The following is a 20,377-nucleotide window of genomic DNA, read 5'->3' as shown; positions in this document are numbered from 1 at the left end:
CCATCTACTAAAAGGTTCCATGATAATAACATGCCTGATTGGTTTACTTCAATCATTGTACTGCTATGGTATTTCTTGCATTTATTTTCAAGAACATTTAGCATATAAACTTTGCTCACTGCTAAAGAAGTCAAAAACATCCATCTGACTATCTTAAAAGGTGATTCTTAAGTATCTGAAATTAGAAACAATAATGTGTCCTTTTGTATCAATGAGGGCACACCCAGGAGAGAACAGCTGCAGCCAACAACATTACAGCTGGAGAGGGATGTAGATAAAGGAGAGAAGCTCTGGGCCCATAGTCCTGCCTGAAATCAGATTTAGATCCCATTCTTACAGTCAAATCATATTATGCTCCACAGCTATTCAGAGACCAGCTATCTATCACTCACATACATACTGTCAACATGATCCCACCATCTGTCAGTACTTACCTACACAAAGCCTCGAGATATGGCCTTCATAGAGCTACTGAAAAAGCTATTGCATTGAAAACACTTCTTGTCTGTTGTGAAATACAGATATGGAAACTCCAAATCCTATTCACAACACTCATGGACAGAAGGCTTTTTGCAATATCTGCTTTTCAGATTTCCTAATATGAAATTTGTGTAAGAATTAAGGAGGCCGTGTTTTTCAGACCATTGATTTTCAGTTTAATCTTCACCAAGTGGCATGCTTGATTCATGAGATCTTTGTGCAACAACGAATACTTTGTTCATGAGTAAAATCTGAAATATTAATCTGACATTACTGTGTTGTGAGTTGGAAGCATACAATTGGAAGGCTGAGGAAACCCCTGACAGAGACGCTGCTCATGCTGTTTGCCTTGATGTAAAATGCTTTAGATTTAAATCCCCTCTGGACTTACTTGCTGTGTAAAAATCTCTTTCTCTATTTCAGCACAAAATGGAGCCTCAAGAGTTTACGATCTAGCTAATGGGGACTTAACTAATTGAGTCTCTAGCTTCTTTTGGCATGTTTTATGTAACCACTGAGCTCTTCTGTCTCTATTTCCTTGTGGCTTGAGTGATCACTGCGGTGGCTGAAAGTTTCCAAGTTTGGATTCCAAAATATGTCTTGTCTAATCCAAATACCAGCTCGGCACAAACAAGAACACCCTCTCTACTTCACTGCCCCGGCCACCGAGCCAGCAGATCACATCCACATTCTCATGCTGCGTTTGTCACTGCTCCCGCAGCAAAAGGTCAGCTGCTGATTGGTGTTCTCTGACCACAAAATCAAGGAAAGGGATGATTGAAGATTGTCCATGATGAGGCATCATTTGGCTCACAGAGGAATGAAACTGGCTGTGGTTCACCTTTTTCTTCTCCATTTGTTCCCATTTAAGATCATAAAGAAGAAACTACACCGTCTTTAAATTTCTTCAAAGGGCCACTGCCCAGTACTGTAGATTGCTTATTCCGCCCAGCCTCATGTGTGTGTCCTACTTTTCAGTGTTCATTTGAGATAAGAGAGGACAGGTTAGTTATTTTATTTATTTAAGGGAAGTATGCTTCAAAAAAATTCACACACCTTTAGTTTTTGCAGGTATTGCACAAACTAATATGTATTTTATTAGAATTTTATGTGATAGACCAACACACTGGATAAAAGAAAAAGGTACATTTCTGGTTTTCAAAATGTTCACAAATAAAATTCTGAAAAGTGTGTCCTATATATGTTTATGTTTGAATATGTTGCTCTAATCTGTTTTGCATGACCAAATAAATAAATATAATATGATGAAGTTTGTGGTAGTAATGCCAAATGTATAAGTATGAATGTTTTTGCAATTTATGTATTTATTTCATTCATGATACTACTGAAACTGTTATATTTGGTGTTAGTAATAGGAGAGTAAAAGACTTAAGGTAGGCCAGTTTACTTCTATATTGCAGTATTTTTCTAACAGCCCATTTTTGACAACCTCATAATAAAACTCCAGAAGTTCTGGTCTGGCTTTTGCTGTTTGGTGTGCCACCGCAAGTTCCTCAATGGCCTCCATCTGGCTATGCATTTGGAAACTTTCTGGAAGTGTCCTTGGGGCAGAGAAGGCCCAATAAAAGATCCAACAAAGATCTACTGGCTCAAAACAGGAGAAAGTTTGAATTTGTTGCTAGGCATAAAATTGTGTAAATATTGTATTACATAATAGAGGTGAATAGTCGGATGATAACACGAGCAGCTTACATCTGTCAGATTACATGTAGTCTAAACCATGGGGTGTTGTCATTTAACCAATTGTGCAGCTATTTTAATTAAGGATGTTTTTGTAGTTGATTTTTAAAACTATACAGTAAGTAGATGTTTTTCCTCCAATAGTTATTTATGTAAAGGAGTAGAAATGTTCATATTTCTTAAGCACATTTAAAATTAATATTGGGGTCAATAGTTTCTTTTTTGTTTATTTTGTTTTTTAGCCACTTTCCACTTACAGTTTGACTCCAAACCTTTTCCTGCAGTAACTTACCCACAATCATATGAATATCAAAACCTTATAGACGTCCATTAATACCCAAGTCTATAACCTTGCTTTGCTTTTCTCTAGTGCTTTCAATGGGCTAAGTTCACAGTTGGGAGGCTACTGAGGATCAACCCATGAAGTCAATGTTTGTGAAAATTCCAAAACCTTTAGCTTTTTCTTCAGTTACATTAAAGACCTTCCTTCTCTTCGTAGCAAGACAAAGTAGGCAAATGCACAGCCTTTCAGCCAACAGTGACTAATTGATGGACACTTGGCGCACTGCACGCCTGCCGATTTGTAGAATCCATAAAAAGAGATGTTAAAGTAATTATGTTTGTCATGATATATTGAAAGCAGAAATCGGCAACCTAATCGGAGCAGTGGACAGCTGCAGCATGCAGATGCTATCAGACCTCTTGTCCACAGTGATGAAATGAATGCGGGTCATTTTAACAGGTAACAGCTGTTCACGGCTAATTTGTTCAATTATGTGCAGAGAATGTAAGTGGAGGTTGATTCTCAGCCCCAAGGGATCTACTCTCACCACTCGCGTTCAGAGAGCCCATAGTAATGGGAATCCATATACTACTACATGAACACTATGCTCTGCGAGGAATCACCATGTCTCTTTCATTTACTAAGACCTTTTGTTCTCTCAAATTATTGGCAGCATATTTTTTGAAAGGCACAGTAAACCCTGCCTTTGTAATTGCAGATTGCTAGAGTTGTTTCTTGAATTTTCTTTACATGACAAACTTTGACCAGATTAAACCCATCAAAAAGCAAGGAAAGTCCCACCTGAAACCTCTGGGTAGTGGCTAAGAGGATATTATTATCAAAAACACACAAATATTGGCTGATAGGAATTGGGATGTTATTAATAATGACAAAGGTTTATCTGGACTATAAGTTCAGATTGATTAAAAGCCATGATGTTTTCCTCATAGAATTGGCTAAGTCTGACCTTTAGAGGAAACATTTTATCTGGGGACTTACTTTCTTCTCAATTGCTGCCAAGTTGCAGCACAATTTTTAGCCCAGCACTTATATGCCAGTAAAATCAACCCAGCCTATTAATCAGTTGTGAAAATAACCTTTTTTTATTAGAAATGTAATTATTAACAGTATCTAAAAATGTAATTTGCATGAAGGGAAGAAATGTAAGGATTTAGGGTGGAATAATACTCAGAGCATTTAATATTATTTTAAAGATATTTTAGGCTGTAGAAGCCACTATTGTACAGTAAATAGACAGGAGAGAGAGAGATGGGTAAGACATGCAGCAAAGGGCACAAGACCAGGACTCAAACCCAGGACAACTGTGTCGAGGACAGCAGCCTCTGCACATGGTGCTCTACCAACTGAGCCTCCCTATGCCCCAGAGCCAGTAATTTTAAGTAAAGGAAAAGTTGAAGCCAAAAAATGTTCATCTCAAACAGAATGTCAGGGATTTTATTTGGAAAAAATATAGTAAAGCTAAAAACTTACTATAAATCTTTACTTTGCTGATATTAAATGTGTGTGATTATCTAAAGCATTTCCCTTATTATAGAGTGAAGAGTGCCAAATTACAAGAAATGAATAGCTTTTGAAATAATTTAATTCAGTCACTAATTTGTTAAAACTGGAAATGAATACAGACATAATGTATTAACTGAAGAATTATATGGGCCTGAATTAAATGCATTTATTTCATTTTAAAAGCTATAGTGACTTTTTGACCTTTTATAAAATCAGCATGTAAAAGCTTGTTCTTATGTGTTTTTATTTAATGAAATACAAAATGGACCTCTAATTAAGGTTAGATGTACCTTTGACCTCAGTGTTTTTCTCAGTTTTCTTTGCTAACTTTGAAAAGTCTGAGAAGAATTTAAATACATCACCTACAAGAAAACCATGTTCTCTAACAAGCTCCTTTAACAGACGTAGAAGTAGTAGTTTCTGCTCGACCAAATGTCAGAAGCAGGGCTATCATTTTAAGACTGGAATGTTTCTGATTTTCTTCCACAATGAAAACTTTCCAATCTGGCTGTTTCAAAATGAAAAGTCAAGATATGAAAATGAAAAGTCTATTTCGCTTTAAGGCCATTGTTTCATTCATGAAAAAAAAAGATGGTTTTCTAAACTCAAAATGACTTCACCAATTCTCGAGATGTTCTAGCAACAAGTATTTCATTATAAAATGTGACAATAGCTATTAAATGGAAATACCCATCTCAGAATAAATTCTTCAGTAAGGAACTCTTAACTGATTGACTCCATGCAGTACCAAGCAGAGCGTCAAACTCAAGCTTTAGAGGCCCAGTGTCCTGCAACTCTTAAAATGTGTCCTTTTAAACAGACTTGAATGAAATTATTAGTACCACTCTATAGAACATGATTATATACTAATGATTCAATTCAACCACTTTATTTAGGCTAGTTAGGCCAGGGAGACATCTAAAAGTTGCAGGACACTGGAACCCATGGACACCAGTGTCCAAGAGAGACCATTTAAATGTTTACTGGGTTGCTGAAAATTCAGCCTAAAGTTGTCCACTTTGTTACAGGGCTCATCTTCTTGGTCAACAGCCTCTGTTCTTCGTAATGTAAAACATTTAAAAGAAACACTTGACTAACTATTAGTGCGGTTACGTATAACAATTTGAATAAATTTATACTTGATTTATAATGAGTATATCTACGATTTAAAAATCTTTTTGTTAACATTCACAGAATCAATCAATCATACAATCTCCATGCCTTTATAGGTGCATGTAGGCCTTCTACAAGAACTGTAAACAGCTCATCAACAAAACCAGGCCATTAAGAACAAACCAGAATAACTGAGGGTGTGTACTATATTCAAACCATGTACAAGGTCACCGAAGTTGTCCCATCAGTGTGCTTTTTAAGAAGCCAGCTCTGCTCTTCAAAATCCATAAAATAAATATTTGAAATATATTCCTTCATCTTCATAGTTGTCAGTCAAAAACATTATCCTGTGAGCAACAGCAACTTCTCATTATGCAAAATCAAACAAGACTGTGGAATTGAGTTTGGTGTCCCAGAGTAACATAAGCAAATACAGCCCGACAACTCATATTAAAGACGACTTAGAAGACTGCCTTTGCCTGGATATCAAGACAAGACGACAACGGTTTCTGCAGGCACAGACATAAGATACCTTGTCTGCAGAGAGAGCAGAACAGACAAGCGTCTAAGCCTCAAATCCACTAGATCTGAAGAAATATGAGTGCCTTGCAATGATCCTTATTGAGATGTCCATCTGTGTGGGCGTGTCTGGTGTGTAAAGGTCCTCATGTCTTTTGAGCAGAAGGACACAAAGAAAGTGCATGCATAAAATGAGATAGGACATAAAAGCAAAAGTTAGCAACATGGTAAATACATTCCAAAATTACTATTTTAATTGGCACCACTTCAGTATCGTTAGGTCAAATCGTAAGGTGATTAAAAAATACAGACTTAGGCCCATAATAAGCAACAAATTCTATTGCAAACTGATAAGTATCAGATACTTCCTGTCTACCATGGGGTACCACTGCCCTCCTGTGGGATCTCTCCTCTCTGCACTTTAAAGTCTACATAATGCACCTTCCTTATTATTACTTGAAAGGCAACCATGAAAACAGTGAGTCTATTGTTTCATGAATAAATACATTTTAACCTGCTGCGCTTTACATCTGTAAAATTACTGTTTCTAGACAATGTTGCACGTCCTAATCCACTAAATTTGAAGGTGTTATCAATTTTATAATGCTCACATTTGAGAACTTTTTTTAATAAAAAATGTATTTTATAAATACAATAATTTGGTTTAAAAAAAAGTGTATAAGCATTTTGCTGACAAATAAAGCTGAGGGAAAGTGGGAAAGGACATATTTCTCCTCTTCCACCAAAAACAGACCCTTTTACCAACACTTTTTTGTCCAGGCTTCTGAACAGGAAAGTCCAGAGTTAAAACCCTGGGATCTATATGCATGGAATTCACGTTCTCCACGTTCATATGTTGTCTTCCGGTATTCTGGCTTTGTGACAAAGTATAGAAATATAACTGCTATGGTAACTGGTCTTTCCAAATCACCCTTTGGTATGTGTGTTCACAAATGGTTGTTTGTCCTGTGTCTCTATGATGGACTGGCGACCTGTCTAAGGTGTACCCTGCCATTTGCCCAAACACCACTGGAGACGTGTCAGATTGTGAGATTCAAAAATTACATTCACACTCACATTTTAGGTCAAGAGGAGACATTTTCTTAGTATTTTCTTTGTCCAGTTAAAACATCTTCCAAATCATTAGATCTGACGTTCATGACATTTTAAATCTCTATTGGCTATGATGCTCAAAAGGTTTGGGAACAAAGTTTAGTTTCTTTAGCAGTGAGTGTGTGTAGTGAGAATGAGAGTAATTTGAAATTCTAATTGTGATTCTGAACAAAGCAATTTTTAAAAGCATAAATACAAAGGAATAAAATGAAGGAGATTATCATTTTAGGAACACAAAGTATTTACACCAACTAGCATTCTGGAGTTTTAGAGCGTTCAAAATAATTGATACAAAATGTTTGTATAGTTTTTTTTTGTTTTTTTTTAAGATACGCTTAAAATTTATCAACTTTTTTCACATTGATTTGCGTATTTCAATATTCCTAAATCATTTAGGGCTAATTTTATTGATCTTTATTGCTGCTTATTACTTTTCTGATATGACACAACCCTTAGTTCTTAAAGTTGCAGCATCCAACTTTAAGCAGCGCATATACAGGGTTGATTGACAGTGCCGAGACCTTATTCCTCTAATACAGGGGTGTCAAACTCCAGTCCTCGAGGGCCGGTGTCCTGCAACTTTTAGATGTGCCTCTGCTGTACCACACCTGAATAGAATAATTAGGTCATCAAGGCTCTGGGGAACTGATCTACACAAGGAGGAGGTAATTAAGCCATTTCATTACAGTGTTTTGTACCTGTGGCACATCTAAAAACTGCAGGATAGTGGCCCTCGAGGACTGGAGTTTGACACCTGTGCTCTAATAGTTTGTTTCTGACAGGAGACAGTGTGTTTTTCTGCAGATGGCAATAGGACCACAGGGAGGAGCTACATTTCTTTTCACAGATTATGTGTCTCGTGTTATACTTTCATGACATGTGACAGTGGCAGAAGTTTGCCCTGCAATCAGGGGATTGCTGGTTCAATTCCTGGTCCACCCACCCTTATTTGTAGCCTTGGGCAAAACACTTCACTGGCGTTGCATATATATATGAACAGAAATAAATCAATGTGTAATGAATCCTACATGTGAGTTTCACTTTGTGACTTGAATTATTAAGAAACATTTTGATGATATTCTAATGTATTGAGAATATCATCCAAACACTTGTTATACCAAACCATCACTTGACGACCTTAAAGAGCATGTATTCAGGAGTAAAGGCACAGAGGACAGATTATCAGTTTTTTTTGTTTGTTTATTATAGATCTTTTTGTTGGTCATTTATAAAATAGTCATTAAAAACCTTTTCTTAAATTCAGATATTTACATATAAACAAACGGCTGTGCAAAATTTACAAGACACCACCATGAGATCGAATCATTGTCTCATGTCAAACATTTATATACAAGTAAAAGAAAAGATTTTAAGCTGAAGCTGTCAACCACAAAAAACATTTACAAAAAGTGAGCTCAAGTATATATTTACCCAAATTTCCAACAAAAAAAGCCAGAAGTAAAAACTAAAATTGCTATGTGCACTAAAACACACACAGTAATTGCAAAGTGATGTGTTTGCTGAGGAATTTGCAAAAAAAATATATAATTAAAAAGTTAACATAAAACCAACAAAACTTTTTTTTCTATTTTGTTCCCAATATTCACCTGCTTTTCCACTAATTTGGATGTAAATACCTCATTTCAAAATGGCATAATGTGTTTAAGTATAGATCCTTTTTTCCAAATGAGCTTTAACCAAAAAGAAATAAGACACAACTTGACTTTGTAATGCATAAGAAAATAGTGGCCATACTACTGCTCTGTAAAGAACATTACACAAATGAAGTGCATTTAAAGTCTGTAGTAAATCTGCTTCAGTAAAAATATATATATTTGAACTTCTGAACTGCCAACGCCTTATGGACATCCGAGTGCTGCATAAATTAAAATGGCAAATAAGAAAACTGAATTAATCCTAACTTATCCAGAATCTCTGAAAAAATATTGTTGGATAAATAAATCAACACTATCAAGTGGATATGGCTTTACTTGTTAAGAAGGCAACTGAGCAATGTCATTTCAACAATAAACAGCGGATGAGCCAAGTGGAGTTGTAGTGCCCTCTACATTTATTGGCATCAACGATAAAAATCTGTACAAAGCATAAAAATAAATTATGTTTTTATTGAAGCTCCACAATCTGAAAATTATATTTTAGAAAAATCCAATTTTGAAATTGTGAACTTGTATTCACAAGCAGAAAAAAAATCCAAATAATTTTGTTTTGGTGCCACATTTCTTGGTATCTCAACAGTTAATCCTAGCAGTAAATTGCTTCTTTTGCCAATAGGAAAGCAGAGTATTCTCTGATACCATCTCAGAATATCAAATATAGCATTTATAGGAATATAGACCTTTACATTTTGCACAAGGCTTCAGGTCTGAGGTCTGAGATGTCTGTAGAAGAATGATGCTTTTGTTTCGACTGAACCATTTTTCTGTTAATGCGGCCATGTGTTTTGATTCATCATCCTGCTGAAAGACCTGATGACCACTCATATCCAGCTTTCTAGCAGAAACCATTGGATTTTTATTGAACATCTCCTGGAATGTGAAAGATTTTGTGATACTGTGTGCAATAACAAGGTTCCCAGGACAAAAAGATTCAACCCACATCACAGATCCTCCAATCTTAAAAGTGGGCAAGAGGAACTTATTTACAAAGCCTTCCATTTCTTCATGTGTGCCCCACCAGGAGTTTGTTGCTTAAAAGTTCAATATTTGACTGAAGAACACTGTTCAGTTAAAGTCCCAATATTTTAGCTTACTCCACAGATTCCAATTAGTGATTGTGAAACAAAAAAAACTTTCCTGGCATGGCTCCTAAAAAAAAAAAAAAAACAGTTAGCATGTAGATAATATCAAACTGCTGCTGTGGATACTTGACAACTCTAAGGTGCTTTTAATTTGCCGTTCTTCTCTAAGAGTGAATTTAGAGGGTGTTTTTCTTTCTACCTAGACCTTCCTTCTCGTCATGACAAACTTAGGACAAAACTGAGATTATGCTGCAAATGTTTTTAAAGCTTTTCACAAATCTTGAGCATTGATGTTAATAAGTGTGAGGGAAACTGGTGTCATTACCTGTCTTTTAATTGCTGAAGATACCACACAAAAGGCCAGTGCTTGAGGAAGCTCTCCTCTGCTTTTCAGATTATTCTCTTCTTGCAGATATAATACTTAGAGCAGCAGATAAGGCAAAAGGCCATCAGATACGTTTCACTAATACCTCTGCGTGTCAATAGTCACTTCAGTCCAGCCTTTATTTGAGGAGACCTTTGTAGAGTAGCTGGGAGTGACTGGAGTCTCTGTCATTCTCCAGACATAAGAGCAGGTCCCGGAGGTTAACTCTGGTGATGCGCTGGCGCATAAACTGTCTGGAGCCCTGTCCACTGGAGCCTCCAGGCTGGGAGGATCCCAACCCTGAACCCTGCAGGTTGGTAGGAAGGAATCATTTAACAGTTCTGTCAACATCGTTTTTGTCGAAAGGTTTAAAAATCCTTACCTCTGCACTCGCACTTAAAGGGGAGTCTGTTCTCCGTTTTTTCCTCGGGCCGATTGCTGCCAACGCTGTTAGGTTGGCTTCTCTCTGCCTGATCTGAGCCAACTCCAGCTGCTGCATCTGGAATACACACAACAGCAACATATGGATTAATCTCATTCATCATAATAATATAGAAAATAGTTGCATACTCCCTCTTCTCTGCATATAATTACCTCTTTGGCCTTCTGTTTCAGTCTGAGCTGTTCTGGGTCTTCTTGCCGTGACCTAGACTGCAGCAATGCAGAGGAGATTTTGAATATTTCAGGTTGAATCTGATCAGTTTATTAAATCCCTTGTTTTATTCATTCACTCATTCATAGTTACAATATCTGCTAGCTAGTAGCAGAGAAACTAACATTAATGGTAAAGATCACACACTCACACTGTCTATGCAATTATAACAGAGTAATTCTTCCTGTCAGGTATTCTGTGTCCTTGTTAAAGTAATGATAGGCCATTCTAGGTCAACAAACCACCTAAGATCCATCTATACAGAGGAGGGCAGATCCACTTTTTTAATACTTCAATACTTATTGAGCAGCAGCTTAAATAAATCCCTTCTTACATAAAGCTGTAAATATATAACGCCTACTTTTATTCATTTCCCAATCCCTAAAATGATTGAGATTAAAATAAATAAATAAAAATCAAACTTCAAACTGTTGAACCACCATAAAATTGTCTGTTTCTACCTTGGCAGCCTTCAGCAGGATCTCTCTCTCTTGCTCCTCCTTCCTTTGCTTCTCCATCTGATCCAGCTGCTCAAAGAATTTGAGTTGAGCTCGCACGTCGCTGACCTGCTCACACCGCTCGTCCTCCTGACCATTTTATCAAGTTAGATGTTTGAGAGACAGACAGAAATAAATAAAGTTATGAAACCAGAATAAACTATAGTTCACAAAGCAAACTCTCGAGTGACTGAGACACATCCTTACCTTAAAATTTAAATTCTTCAGTTGTGCCACTTGTGAAGCGTTTTCCAACAGGTTCTGCAGTCGCTGTTGTGTAGCATGGGAAATGTAGTTGATCACATCTGTGCCCAATTCACTGACACCAAACTTCTTACCTGAAACAGAAGTGAGTTTGGAAGAATGAAGAATGAACGAGAGTTTACCTACAGTAAGAGCATAGTTTACTTTGTCTCAAAAGTAAACCACTGACCAATCTGCAGAACTATCCAGGTGAGAGAGGAGATGGAGAGGAAAGCCTCATCCTTACAAGACCGAGTCACGATGCCAACAAGTTCAGAGCTGCTGGCCATGATGCGGGCGTTCTCCTCGGATAAGTTGACCCCTGCCATGGAAGCCACGTCGTTGATATCATCATCATCTCTGCAGGAACGAAGTAGAAAAAGGAAGACACAAAACCCAACATAGGTTATTTTTATACTTTGATTTTTTTTTTTTAAGCAAAAAGTTATTTTAGAATGCTTTGCATAATTATTCATAGTCCAGATTAGCACATCAAAACCTCATCGCAAATGTATTTTACTTGTGTAAATACAAGTAAAATAAGTAAAAGTTTGTGTTGTATGTTATGGAACAACACAAACAGCACATAATTATGAAGAGGAAAACAAAAAGATGGACTTTCAATTTTTGTGCAAATGGAAATCTAAACGGTTAAGCAGTAGCGCTCCCAAACAAGGGCCAGGTGGGCACACACAAATGACATTGCCCCAAAATGCAAATGGTCACATAGTGGAACTGACATCACCATTGCAATATTTACCAGTACTATCCCCATTCTAATACCATGCAGCCAGTGATGTCTTGATTCAAGTCCCAAATAACAACATGAAAATGCCATGATATTTTTTTTATTTTAGTCTTAAACAACTCATTTGACCATTATGGAATTTAATCACAGTAATAATTTCAGATTAAGATATTACTTTAAAAGATGCTTAATGTACTGGAACAGCCAGCAAGAGATAGAAGAAAATTTTAAAAACATCGTAAAATAAGTTAGATTGTGGCCGGCGACCGTCTCCCTCATTAAAATCAAAAATTGGTTTACAATGCACCAGTGTCTGCATTTACAGTCTTAAAGAAAGTGTTTTAACATTTTGAAAGGAGTTCTGCTGAATAGCAGTCTACATGTTGTTTGGGAGATGCCACCTGCAGCTTTTTTTCTTCCTTCCTTTTTTCAATTTAACACACACCTCTGATTGTGCTGGAAGAGAGCACAACTCCACATTCATTACCTCCTTTTCTGTCATCATATGATGCAGGAAAGAAAGCAGGTAAACACTGCCGACACAGCAAGCTTATTGGAGCAACGGGGGGAGGAAATATTGTCAAATGGGAGATGGTGCGCAGTAACGCAACTTGGTCATTTTTTCTTCATATCAGATTTTCTGCTTGGTGTAAGAGTAAAAAGGTTCAAGTCAAAGTGAAGTCAAGAATCTTTGGTAGGAAAGTTTAAGTAAAAAGTATTTGATATTCTAAAGTCAAGTCTAAAGTTATTAAATTTGTGACTCAAGGCTGAATCAATTCTAAGTCACATGACTCAATTCTACACCTCACACCTACATTCTAATATGTCAAATGGGATTGCAAATACTAAAGTAAAAAAGAGCATCATAGTAAGATAAAGACACTAATTAAACAAGCAACAGTTTACCATCTGATCATTAACCTTCAAAGATGTGCAGTTAAAAAAGGTATTGTAAAAGATCTGGGATAATTTTTACATTTTTAAGAGCCACATACTTGAAAGTCCCCCCTCCTGCTTCCTTTAGCTTGTTCCTCTGAGCATCGACGAGGGATGCCTGGTTGAGTAGTTGAACTCCTCTGGTCCCTGGAGCCACATTTTGCTTCACCACAGAACCTAAAATGTATAAATTGGGACAGAAGTTCACTTTGTGGCATCGCTTACTAAAACAGGATAAAACACAGCAGCCAGTAAAATGGTTTGAATAAATGAATTCCAAAATGTTTCCTGTATCCCACAATTGCACAAAGAAACCACAAGATGGCAGCAATATCACAATCTGAAAAAGTTTAGACTTTGCAGCAAGATGTATTTATTTTGTGAATATTTTATTAACCAAACTGTTCAAGATTAATACTACAACTCTGCCTTAATAGCAACAACTTTTAACAGTGATATTAAAACCCAATCTTACAGAAATGTATCAAACATCTCCAGTGTGAAGCGCTGCTGAACTCGCACCTTGTGGAGTGTGTCTGACCATCTGTGGTTGACCCACAATGATGCGGCTGGGAGCTGCTCCTCTGATCGTTACCAAAGGAGACTGAGCCAAGGTCACCTGTGGCCTCACCTGCTGCTGGGCCACAACCTGCACACAATTACACACAAAATAAATATACAATAACAAAAAGTGGATCTTATGTAGAATTTTTTTTTTTTAAAACATGCCAACTGCAACATTCAAAGCTCACAGAAGCAGCTTCATTACCAGTCCAGGTTTACTGTTGGCTTTCTGAGAGAGGGTGATGACTGTGGCCTTGGTCGTGGTAGAGCCTGTGGCCGCGCTGACTGCAGGCGAAAGAGAAGGACGCAGAACCACAGCGCCAAGGGCTGGAGAGGTTGCTGCAGCTGGCTGACCGCTTGGCTGGGGCAGCAAGCTTTGCTGGATGAAGGCCTCGGGATCTGGGGTCATTTGGCGCAACGCCGGAAGACTTCTCTGTAGGCATTGAGAGGAAACAGAGAGCAAATGAAATCAATGGTTTTGGTATGAAACAATGACAGCTCACCCAGATTGTGCATAATGCAATTTCATTTCTCTTTTCAAAGAAGCCAACTTCACAGACAGTCTCTCTTTCTAAATTATGTTAAAGGTACTTGTAGGAACATTAAGAAAATTAATTAACAAGCATTAGCATGTTTTTAAAATCTGCAATTCCTGTTCCATCATGTTGTATCATAGCAGAGACATCACACTGGACAACTGTCACATTTCAGTGAGACTTTAGCTAAGCTAAGCATCAACATAAGATACTTTCTTATTCAGTCCTGCTGATTATTGAGGGCATCTGCAAGTGTGCTTCAGAATCCATAGTGTGTTCGTGTATGTAGCATCCAAAGCCTAATGAGCACATGCTTCTATGCATTATCAATAATTTAACTGTGATGATGCTTTTTTGCACTTTTGAAGATGACCTGCTTGTTATTAGTTGACCCATGCAGAACACACACATATCTGAATTCATTATTTTTCATAAACTGAGAGAGTAAAAAACAAAACACAATAATAGCTAATATTGTGGATGGCAATGTGATGTTGTTCTTGTTTATAGGAATAGGGCACTTTCAGTCTGAGTTCTCTAATCTGAGATCAAATGTTGAGACTGAATTTAAGAAAAATCCAAGCATTTTTCAAGAACTGTCATTGATGTTACACGTAAATGTTTATTTTCATTCTTTACTAACTGTAATCTTGACATATTTAGGAGGAATCAGTAGATTTATGCATCAATAACTGATGCCAACACTCAAGTAAAGTGTCATTTTGTGTATAGAGTTAAACTTTACATTGAGTCTGTCACAAAAAATTGGGGATTAAATAATAATTCAAGTACAGATGGATGTCATAAAACCAAAATATTAGTACAGGTTTGTCTTTTAAATTAAAGTTTAGAGGTTTATCAAATACAAATCTCAACAGTGTTAATTGCAAATGGACTCAACTTGTATACTCTGACAACTCCTCAAAATCCAATGCAACCACTTGCTTTGAAAAGTCTCCTACTTTGTAAATAGAATCCACCTGTGTATATTTCAAGTTCAGTATAAATGCAGCTATTTTGTGAAGACCTGAGAGAGTTGTTAGACAACATTAACTAAGTTGTGGTAAAGCATTGTTCGGTTATAAATGATAACTGAATATCTCATTGTGCATTTTTAAAATATTTTTTGAGTTGCAAAATTAGAACACAAACTCCAAATAAATTGGGATTCTAATTTCAGAAGAAAGTTGGTTCTACAAAATACTGACCTAAGACACCTGAATACAATCGCAGACTAATTGCAGTTCAAGGAGGATAAATATTTTAATGAATAGTTATTTATTCTCATATTCTATGTTTATTGCTGGGTAAAATTTGAAAAAAACACTGTTTTATTAGGCAACAGAGCTTCCTGCATAAAAGTGTGTCAACCTTTTTTCAACACCTCACCTTAAGAAAAGGTACAAGGTATGGCTGAGGAGAAGAATTAAGCTCCTTGTACAACCTGCTGGTGAAATCCTCAGGCTCTATCTTTCCTTCCTGTTACAATAAAGAAAAAGATGGTTAAGGAATGTGTGATAAACAGATAGTAGAGGTGTAAAAATCACAGAACAACAAACTGTGCCAGAGAGAAGTACCAGCAAATTCCTAACAAGCTCCTTGACAGTGGCTGTAGTCTCAGATGACTGTTTTCCATTGGATGCTAACTTGATGAGTGTAGACAGAAAGTTTCCACACTTTTTCACATTCTCCAGTGTTTCCTAAAAAAAAAAAGAAAGAAAATTTGAAATAAAACCAGAGTTCACAAAATGGACAAACAAAACTTTTCACTTCTTTCTTACAGCTGTGATGGTTGTTGGAGTGACGGGCACCCCAGTGGCCCCGAGGGGCCCCACCCTCTGAGTTACTGCTGCCGTTGCCTGCACTGTGGTTGGCGTTCCAAGAGCTTGTCCCGTGGAAGTGGCATTCCCTCCAAGTATGATGGTATTCTGCACAAGAGATTACTTTTACAGGAAATGAAAAAAATTACAGTTCCTCACTCATCTTTTCAGTGCGAGTATGAAACAAGCACCCAGGAAACTAGTCATTAAAGATGTCAAACAAAAAGGCACTTTACATGGCAACCTCTCTATACATAGAGCGTGCAAACTAGCACTCATGCTGAAGTTAAGATAAAAATAAAATAATGTCACACTTAAACAAATAAAAGTAAACAACTCAAACATCCTTGTGAAACTCTTTTTTTGTAGATGAATAAACAAAACACAAAAAAGTAGATTACAATATAGCTTTTATTTCTCTGGTTTGGTTTACCTATGTTTACCTAGGTAAGTAAAAGGGAAAAAAAAACAACAACAACTGGTGACTAATTCCCTGTGTCTTGGATGATCATTATTTTTAGTCAATATTATTAGCCATCCAGACAAGCTAATTTCTTGAGGAATTACTGAGTTGTCTGCATGACTTATTGGAACAAAGAACACACACATAGAAGATCACATTTATGCAACATCCTCAGGCTCAGTGAAACATTGGCTATGGTCAGTACCCCTGAAAATATTAAATTTTTTTGGAATTGTAACAAGATGTTTATGAATGGTACATTGACAAACTATTTTTATTATTAGAACTAGGTCAATTTGACACCTTGTATTAACTGTAACTACTACACTTAAATATCTCAGAATGCAGACTGACTGAGGTACCTGCAGAACAGGAGGTCTCTGGAGGGTGGTTGTGGTTGCTACAGTGGTTTGAACTGGGGAACCCTGTTTGATGATGGTCGTCGGGGTTACGGAGCGAGCCAGCAGAGGACCTCCTGGAGTCTGCAGAAGACAGAAAGAGACACGTTTCCATTAGTTACAAATAGTAATGCATTAAAATGATTAATTTTATCTGTGTTATAAAATATGTTAGTTGGAGTGTTTTAAAGTTATTTAAACAAGAATAATGTACTATATTTCTAAGTCAGATAAGTGCAGTTGCATCCAGCTTGCAATGCAACTTTAAAATAAAAAGCTTGGATGCCATTTCAAACCCCATTTTTATTTTAAATAAAACAATATTTGACAGAATAAAACATTTTTAATGTATGAAAACTTTGAAATTAAGAACACTGGAAAACATTAATGGTTACAGTTATATAATATAACTAACTGTTGTCTTCACATATGTGCATGTTCTGTTCTTTCCACACGATCAAATATGCTGACCTCTGTCTTGATTACTGAAAATTGATAAGCTGGATCTCTGTTCGCTTTAGTCAAAAGACACAATGTCCACATTCTCCATAAAAAAGGTAGCCTTTTTGTCCCAAGACTAGAATAATCTTCTATTTCACAGCAGTCCGTTCAGAATGTATTACACCTTCGAGAAGAGATCGGTTTCTGTGAAATCTTTTTGTTTTAATGTGCCTGTAATGTCTTTTTAAGCTTGTTCACAGAACTTGGAAAAAAGTCACATTGATAAAGTTGATTGACTGATTAAAGTACTTTATCCTGTATCTTCTGAAGGTTCACAAATGGACTGTGATCAATAACAGTTGTTTAAAAGCGTTGTTTCTAAGTCCATGTAGAAGAAACATTGTAACAGTATGATTACTTAAAAGTCTGACAATCACAATGACAGGTTTTAGTCTTAATACTGGTGTTCAGACAGTGCTGCGGGTGTTTTAGAATATTATATTTATATATTATGATCTGCTACTAAAACATTCCACTAAGTCTGTGTACACTTAATACATTGCATTAATCTTTTTGGTATGTACCTAGAATCAACTGCCAAACAACAAAACCAATATTTTGAAAAACACAATGAAAATTCAAAAATTTTGACATTTGATAGGTTGTATACTTTCAGCTTAACTTCTGTGTGGACATTTCAAAATCAGTGCAACGTATTTTACATTTAAATATTAACATTTGAAAATGACCCATTTATAACACTGAATCTTTTCCAGAATAGTGGAAGAAAACGCTTTGTATTGCTATCAAGCAATGTTTTTATTGTCAAATGACATTTTTTTCTTCCATTATAGTCTACATGCAACACAAACTTATTTATCCAAATGAGTGTTGTTCTCAGGTTGAAGATCAATTAAATTAATATCTATTCTTAAAAAAAATCAATTTGTGTAAAATTTTACACAAAATCTGTTTTAAAGTTTGGGAAAATCTTCAAAAAGACTTCTATATTTCTCCATAATAATAATAATAAAGTGTATAAGTTTTCTTAATTTTTGTCAAATGTGATTCCTTCTAAAGTGAAATAGGCCATTGTCTTTATTGGCAGATATCCAGAAATGTATATTTCTTTTGTGTTTTACTGCAACACACATACAAGTCATATGTTCCCCGTGTGCGTGCGCTCATGCTTCTGGCACACGAATACCTGAAGAGACGTGACCTGGACAGGTGGAGTGCTGGGGGGGGCTGCAGGTCGTGGCGTCGTGGCGCTTTGTGACTGTGCCTGAGCCTGCATCTGAGCCAAAGTCTGCTGGTGAATCATCAGCAGCTGCCCACTCTCACTGCGAACCAACACCATGCCTGAAAGGTTCAAATATTAAAAACAAAACAAACAAAAAAAATAAATCAAAGTCACAACCATGACAGAGGATAATAATCAACATAAATGACCCATCAATAGTGATTTCTAATTCATAAAAATATTAATTTATCAGTGAACTGATCTGAAGGTAAAAAATTTTTTGAAAAACACATAATAGGCAAAACAATGATGAGAAATCAGACAGTGAGTGAAATCTGAAGATTTTCACCTTGGCAATAAATACACAGCGAGTTGAATGTGAAGAGTAGTAGTGTGTAAGAAGACTCACATTAGTTATTTTCAGAATGAGTAAGGACTTTAAGAATAAAGTCAGGGGAGGGGGGCACACAATATCTTAGAGGTTACTTGAAAAGGAAACTAAAAGTACCAGTAAAAAAATAAGATACTTACGAGATATTCAGTAAGTAGCTATTATTAAGGAACATAATGTAACTGTAGCAGACAAGCAAATATATGAGAATTAACAATGTAGCTAAGTGCTGCTTTAACAGGCCACACCAATAATGAACTTAATCTACTTGGAAATTAGAACCTTCACCACTTGTGTCCGGTCTGTAGCCTCAGCTAGAATCAATAGCAGTTTCACCTTCGCTTAATACAAAATTTCATAAGATTTTCCTCATCCATGCAGGAAATGAAATCCCATTTGTTGAACAGTAAACAGAAAGCTCTTAAACATCGTACCTGCAGGGATTTGGATGTTTTGGATACTTGTAGCGTTTTGTTGAGGCTGAGTGAGTCGAGGAGCCAACACCTGTGGAGCAATGGTCCGTATTCCTCCTGGCGGAGCGGCACTGATCGTTGACGACAATGTCGTCCTCAAGTTTTGCAGAACAGTCGGATTCCTCATGGTCGCAGACAAAACACCCGAAGGCAGGACCTGAGCACCGGCTTGAGTTATATTTTTAGTGGGTTCAGTTTTGCAGGAAACACTACCGCTCCCTGATGATAAGACTGTATTTGGGCTTTCTGTACTTTGAGTCTCGTTAGCAGAAGTTTGCATAGGTGGCCTTACAAGCGCCACTGTGGGAACAGTTTTCTCAGCAGGCTGAGACGAACTCCCAGATGAGGTCGAAGTATTTTGTGCACTCAGAGAAGTTCGAATAATAAAACCAGGAGAGGCAGAAGCGGGTCCATTCACAACAGCTGTCTGTGAGCTGTCTGACTGCCCGCTTCCGGGGATGTGACAGTTCATCACCGCGCCGTTTCCATCCAAAGCTGGAGCACCAGTCGCTTGTTGTTTGTCACCCCCAGCTGTTGCACCTGATGCTCCTGTAACTGCTCCGCTTGTTGTCAGTGAGCCGAAGTGACTCTTCGCGGCAGTCGTGATTGGTTCAGCCGCCGATGTGATCCCAGCTGTCCCGTCCATGCTCTGACCGTGGGACCCCCGAACAATTACTGACACCTTCAGCAACTCCTACCGCTACCGCGGCGGAAACATAAGGCAGCAAGAGAAGTGTCGAGTAACTATCCAATTCGCATTAGTTTCAGTTAAGTGATAAGTCAAATGAAGTTGGCCACTGTTAAGTTAAACAACCTGACTAAAACTAGCTATTGTCGGCATATCAGGGAGTACAGATATCTTACCTGCTTTATATAGTCAAATTTTCATTTACTACCCTCAACATTGAAACTACCGACTACAGATAAACTACAAAAATGATTTGTTGCAAATTGAAACCCAGACGTCAAGTTAGCGCAAATTGCTCTTCTTAACAGGGTATTAAAGGCTCTCACTACCTCACTTACTACTTTTTCGTCCACCGCTCTGTTGGAGAAAACATCAGCCAACAAATCGGACCCCGCCGCCATCTTTGCCTACCAACGCTAGTTCTTAAGA

At 37.1% G+C, this 20,377-nt stretch overlaps 1 protein-coding gene across 2 annotated transcripts; it reads right to left on the bottom strand.

Moving 5' to 3' along the window:
• Positions 1–7,912: 7,912 nt before the first annotated feature.
• Positions 7,913–20,358, bottom strand: LOC116722423 (transcription initiation factor TFIID subunit 4). Of its 2 annotated transcripts, none has more exons than XM_032566612.1 (16): positions 20,278–20,358; positions 19,222–19,960; positions 18,361–18,515; positions 16,677–16,796; positions 15,813–15,959; positions 15,609–15,731; positions 15,421–15,510; positions 13,701–13,928; positions 13,454–13,580; positions 12,991–13,108; positions 11,438–11,607; positions 11,212–11,342; positions 10,969–11,094; positions 10,450–10,506; positions 10,238–10,354; positions 7,913–10,162 (listed from the first exon to the last, which is right to left on the bottom strand). In XM_032566612.1, exons 2-16 carry the CDS (start codon positions 19,904–19,906, stop codon positions 9,995–9,997), a joined length of 2,562 nt encoding a protein of 853 aa, XP_032422503.1. In that variant the 5' UTR covers positions 19,907–19,960; positions 20,278–20,358; the 3' UTR covers positions 7,913–9,994. The 2 variants fall into 2 exon arrangements, with proteins under 2 accessions (XP_032422503.1, XP_032422577.1); XM_032566686.1 differs by having other exon boundaries at positions 20,287–20,354.
• Between the last annotated feature and the right edge of the window lie 19 nt (positions 20,359–20,377).

The sequence above is a fragment of the Xiphophorus hellerii genome, chromosome 1, assembly GCF_003331165.1.
Source record: "Xiphophorus hellerii strain 12219 chromosome 1, Xiphophorus_hellerii-4.1, whole genome shotgun sequence".
Lineage (NCBI taxonomy): Eukaryota > Metazoa > Chordata > Actinopteri > Cyprinodontiformes > Poeciliidae > Xiphophorus > Xiphophorus hellerii.
The sequence above is the reverse complement of the archived record's forward strand: the minus strand, read 5'-3'. Positions and strand labels throughout refer to the sequence as shown.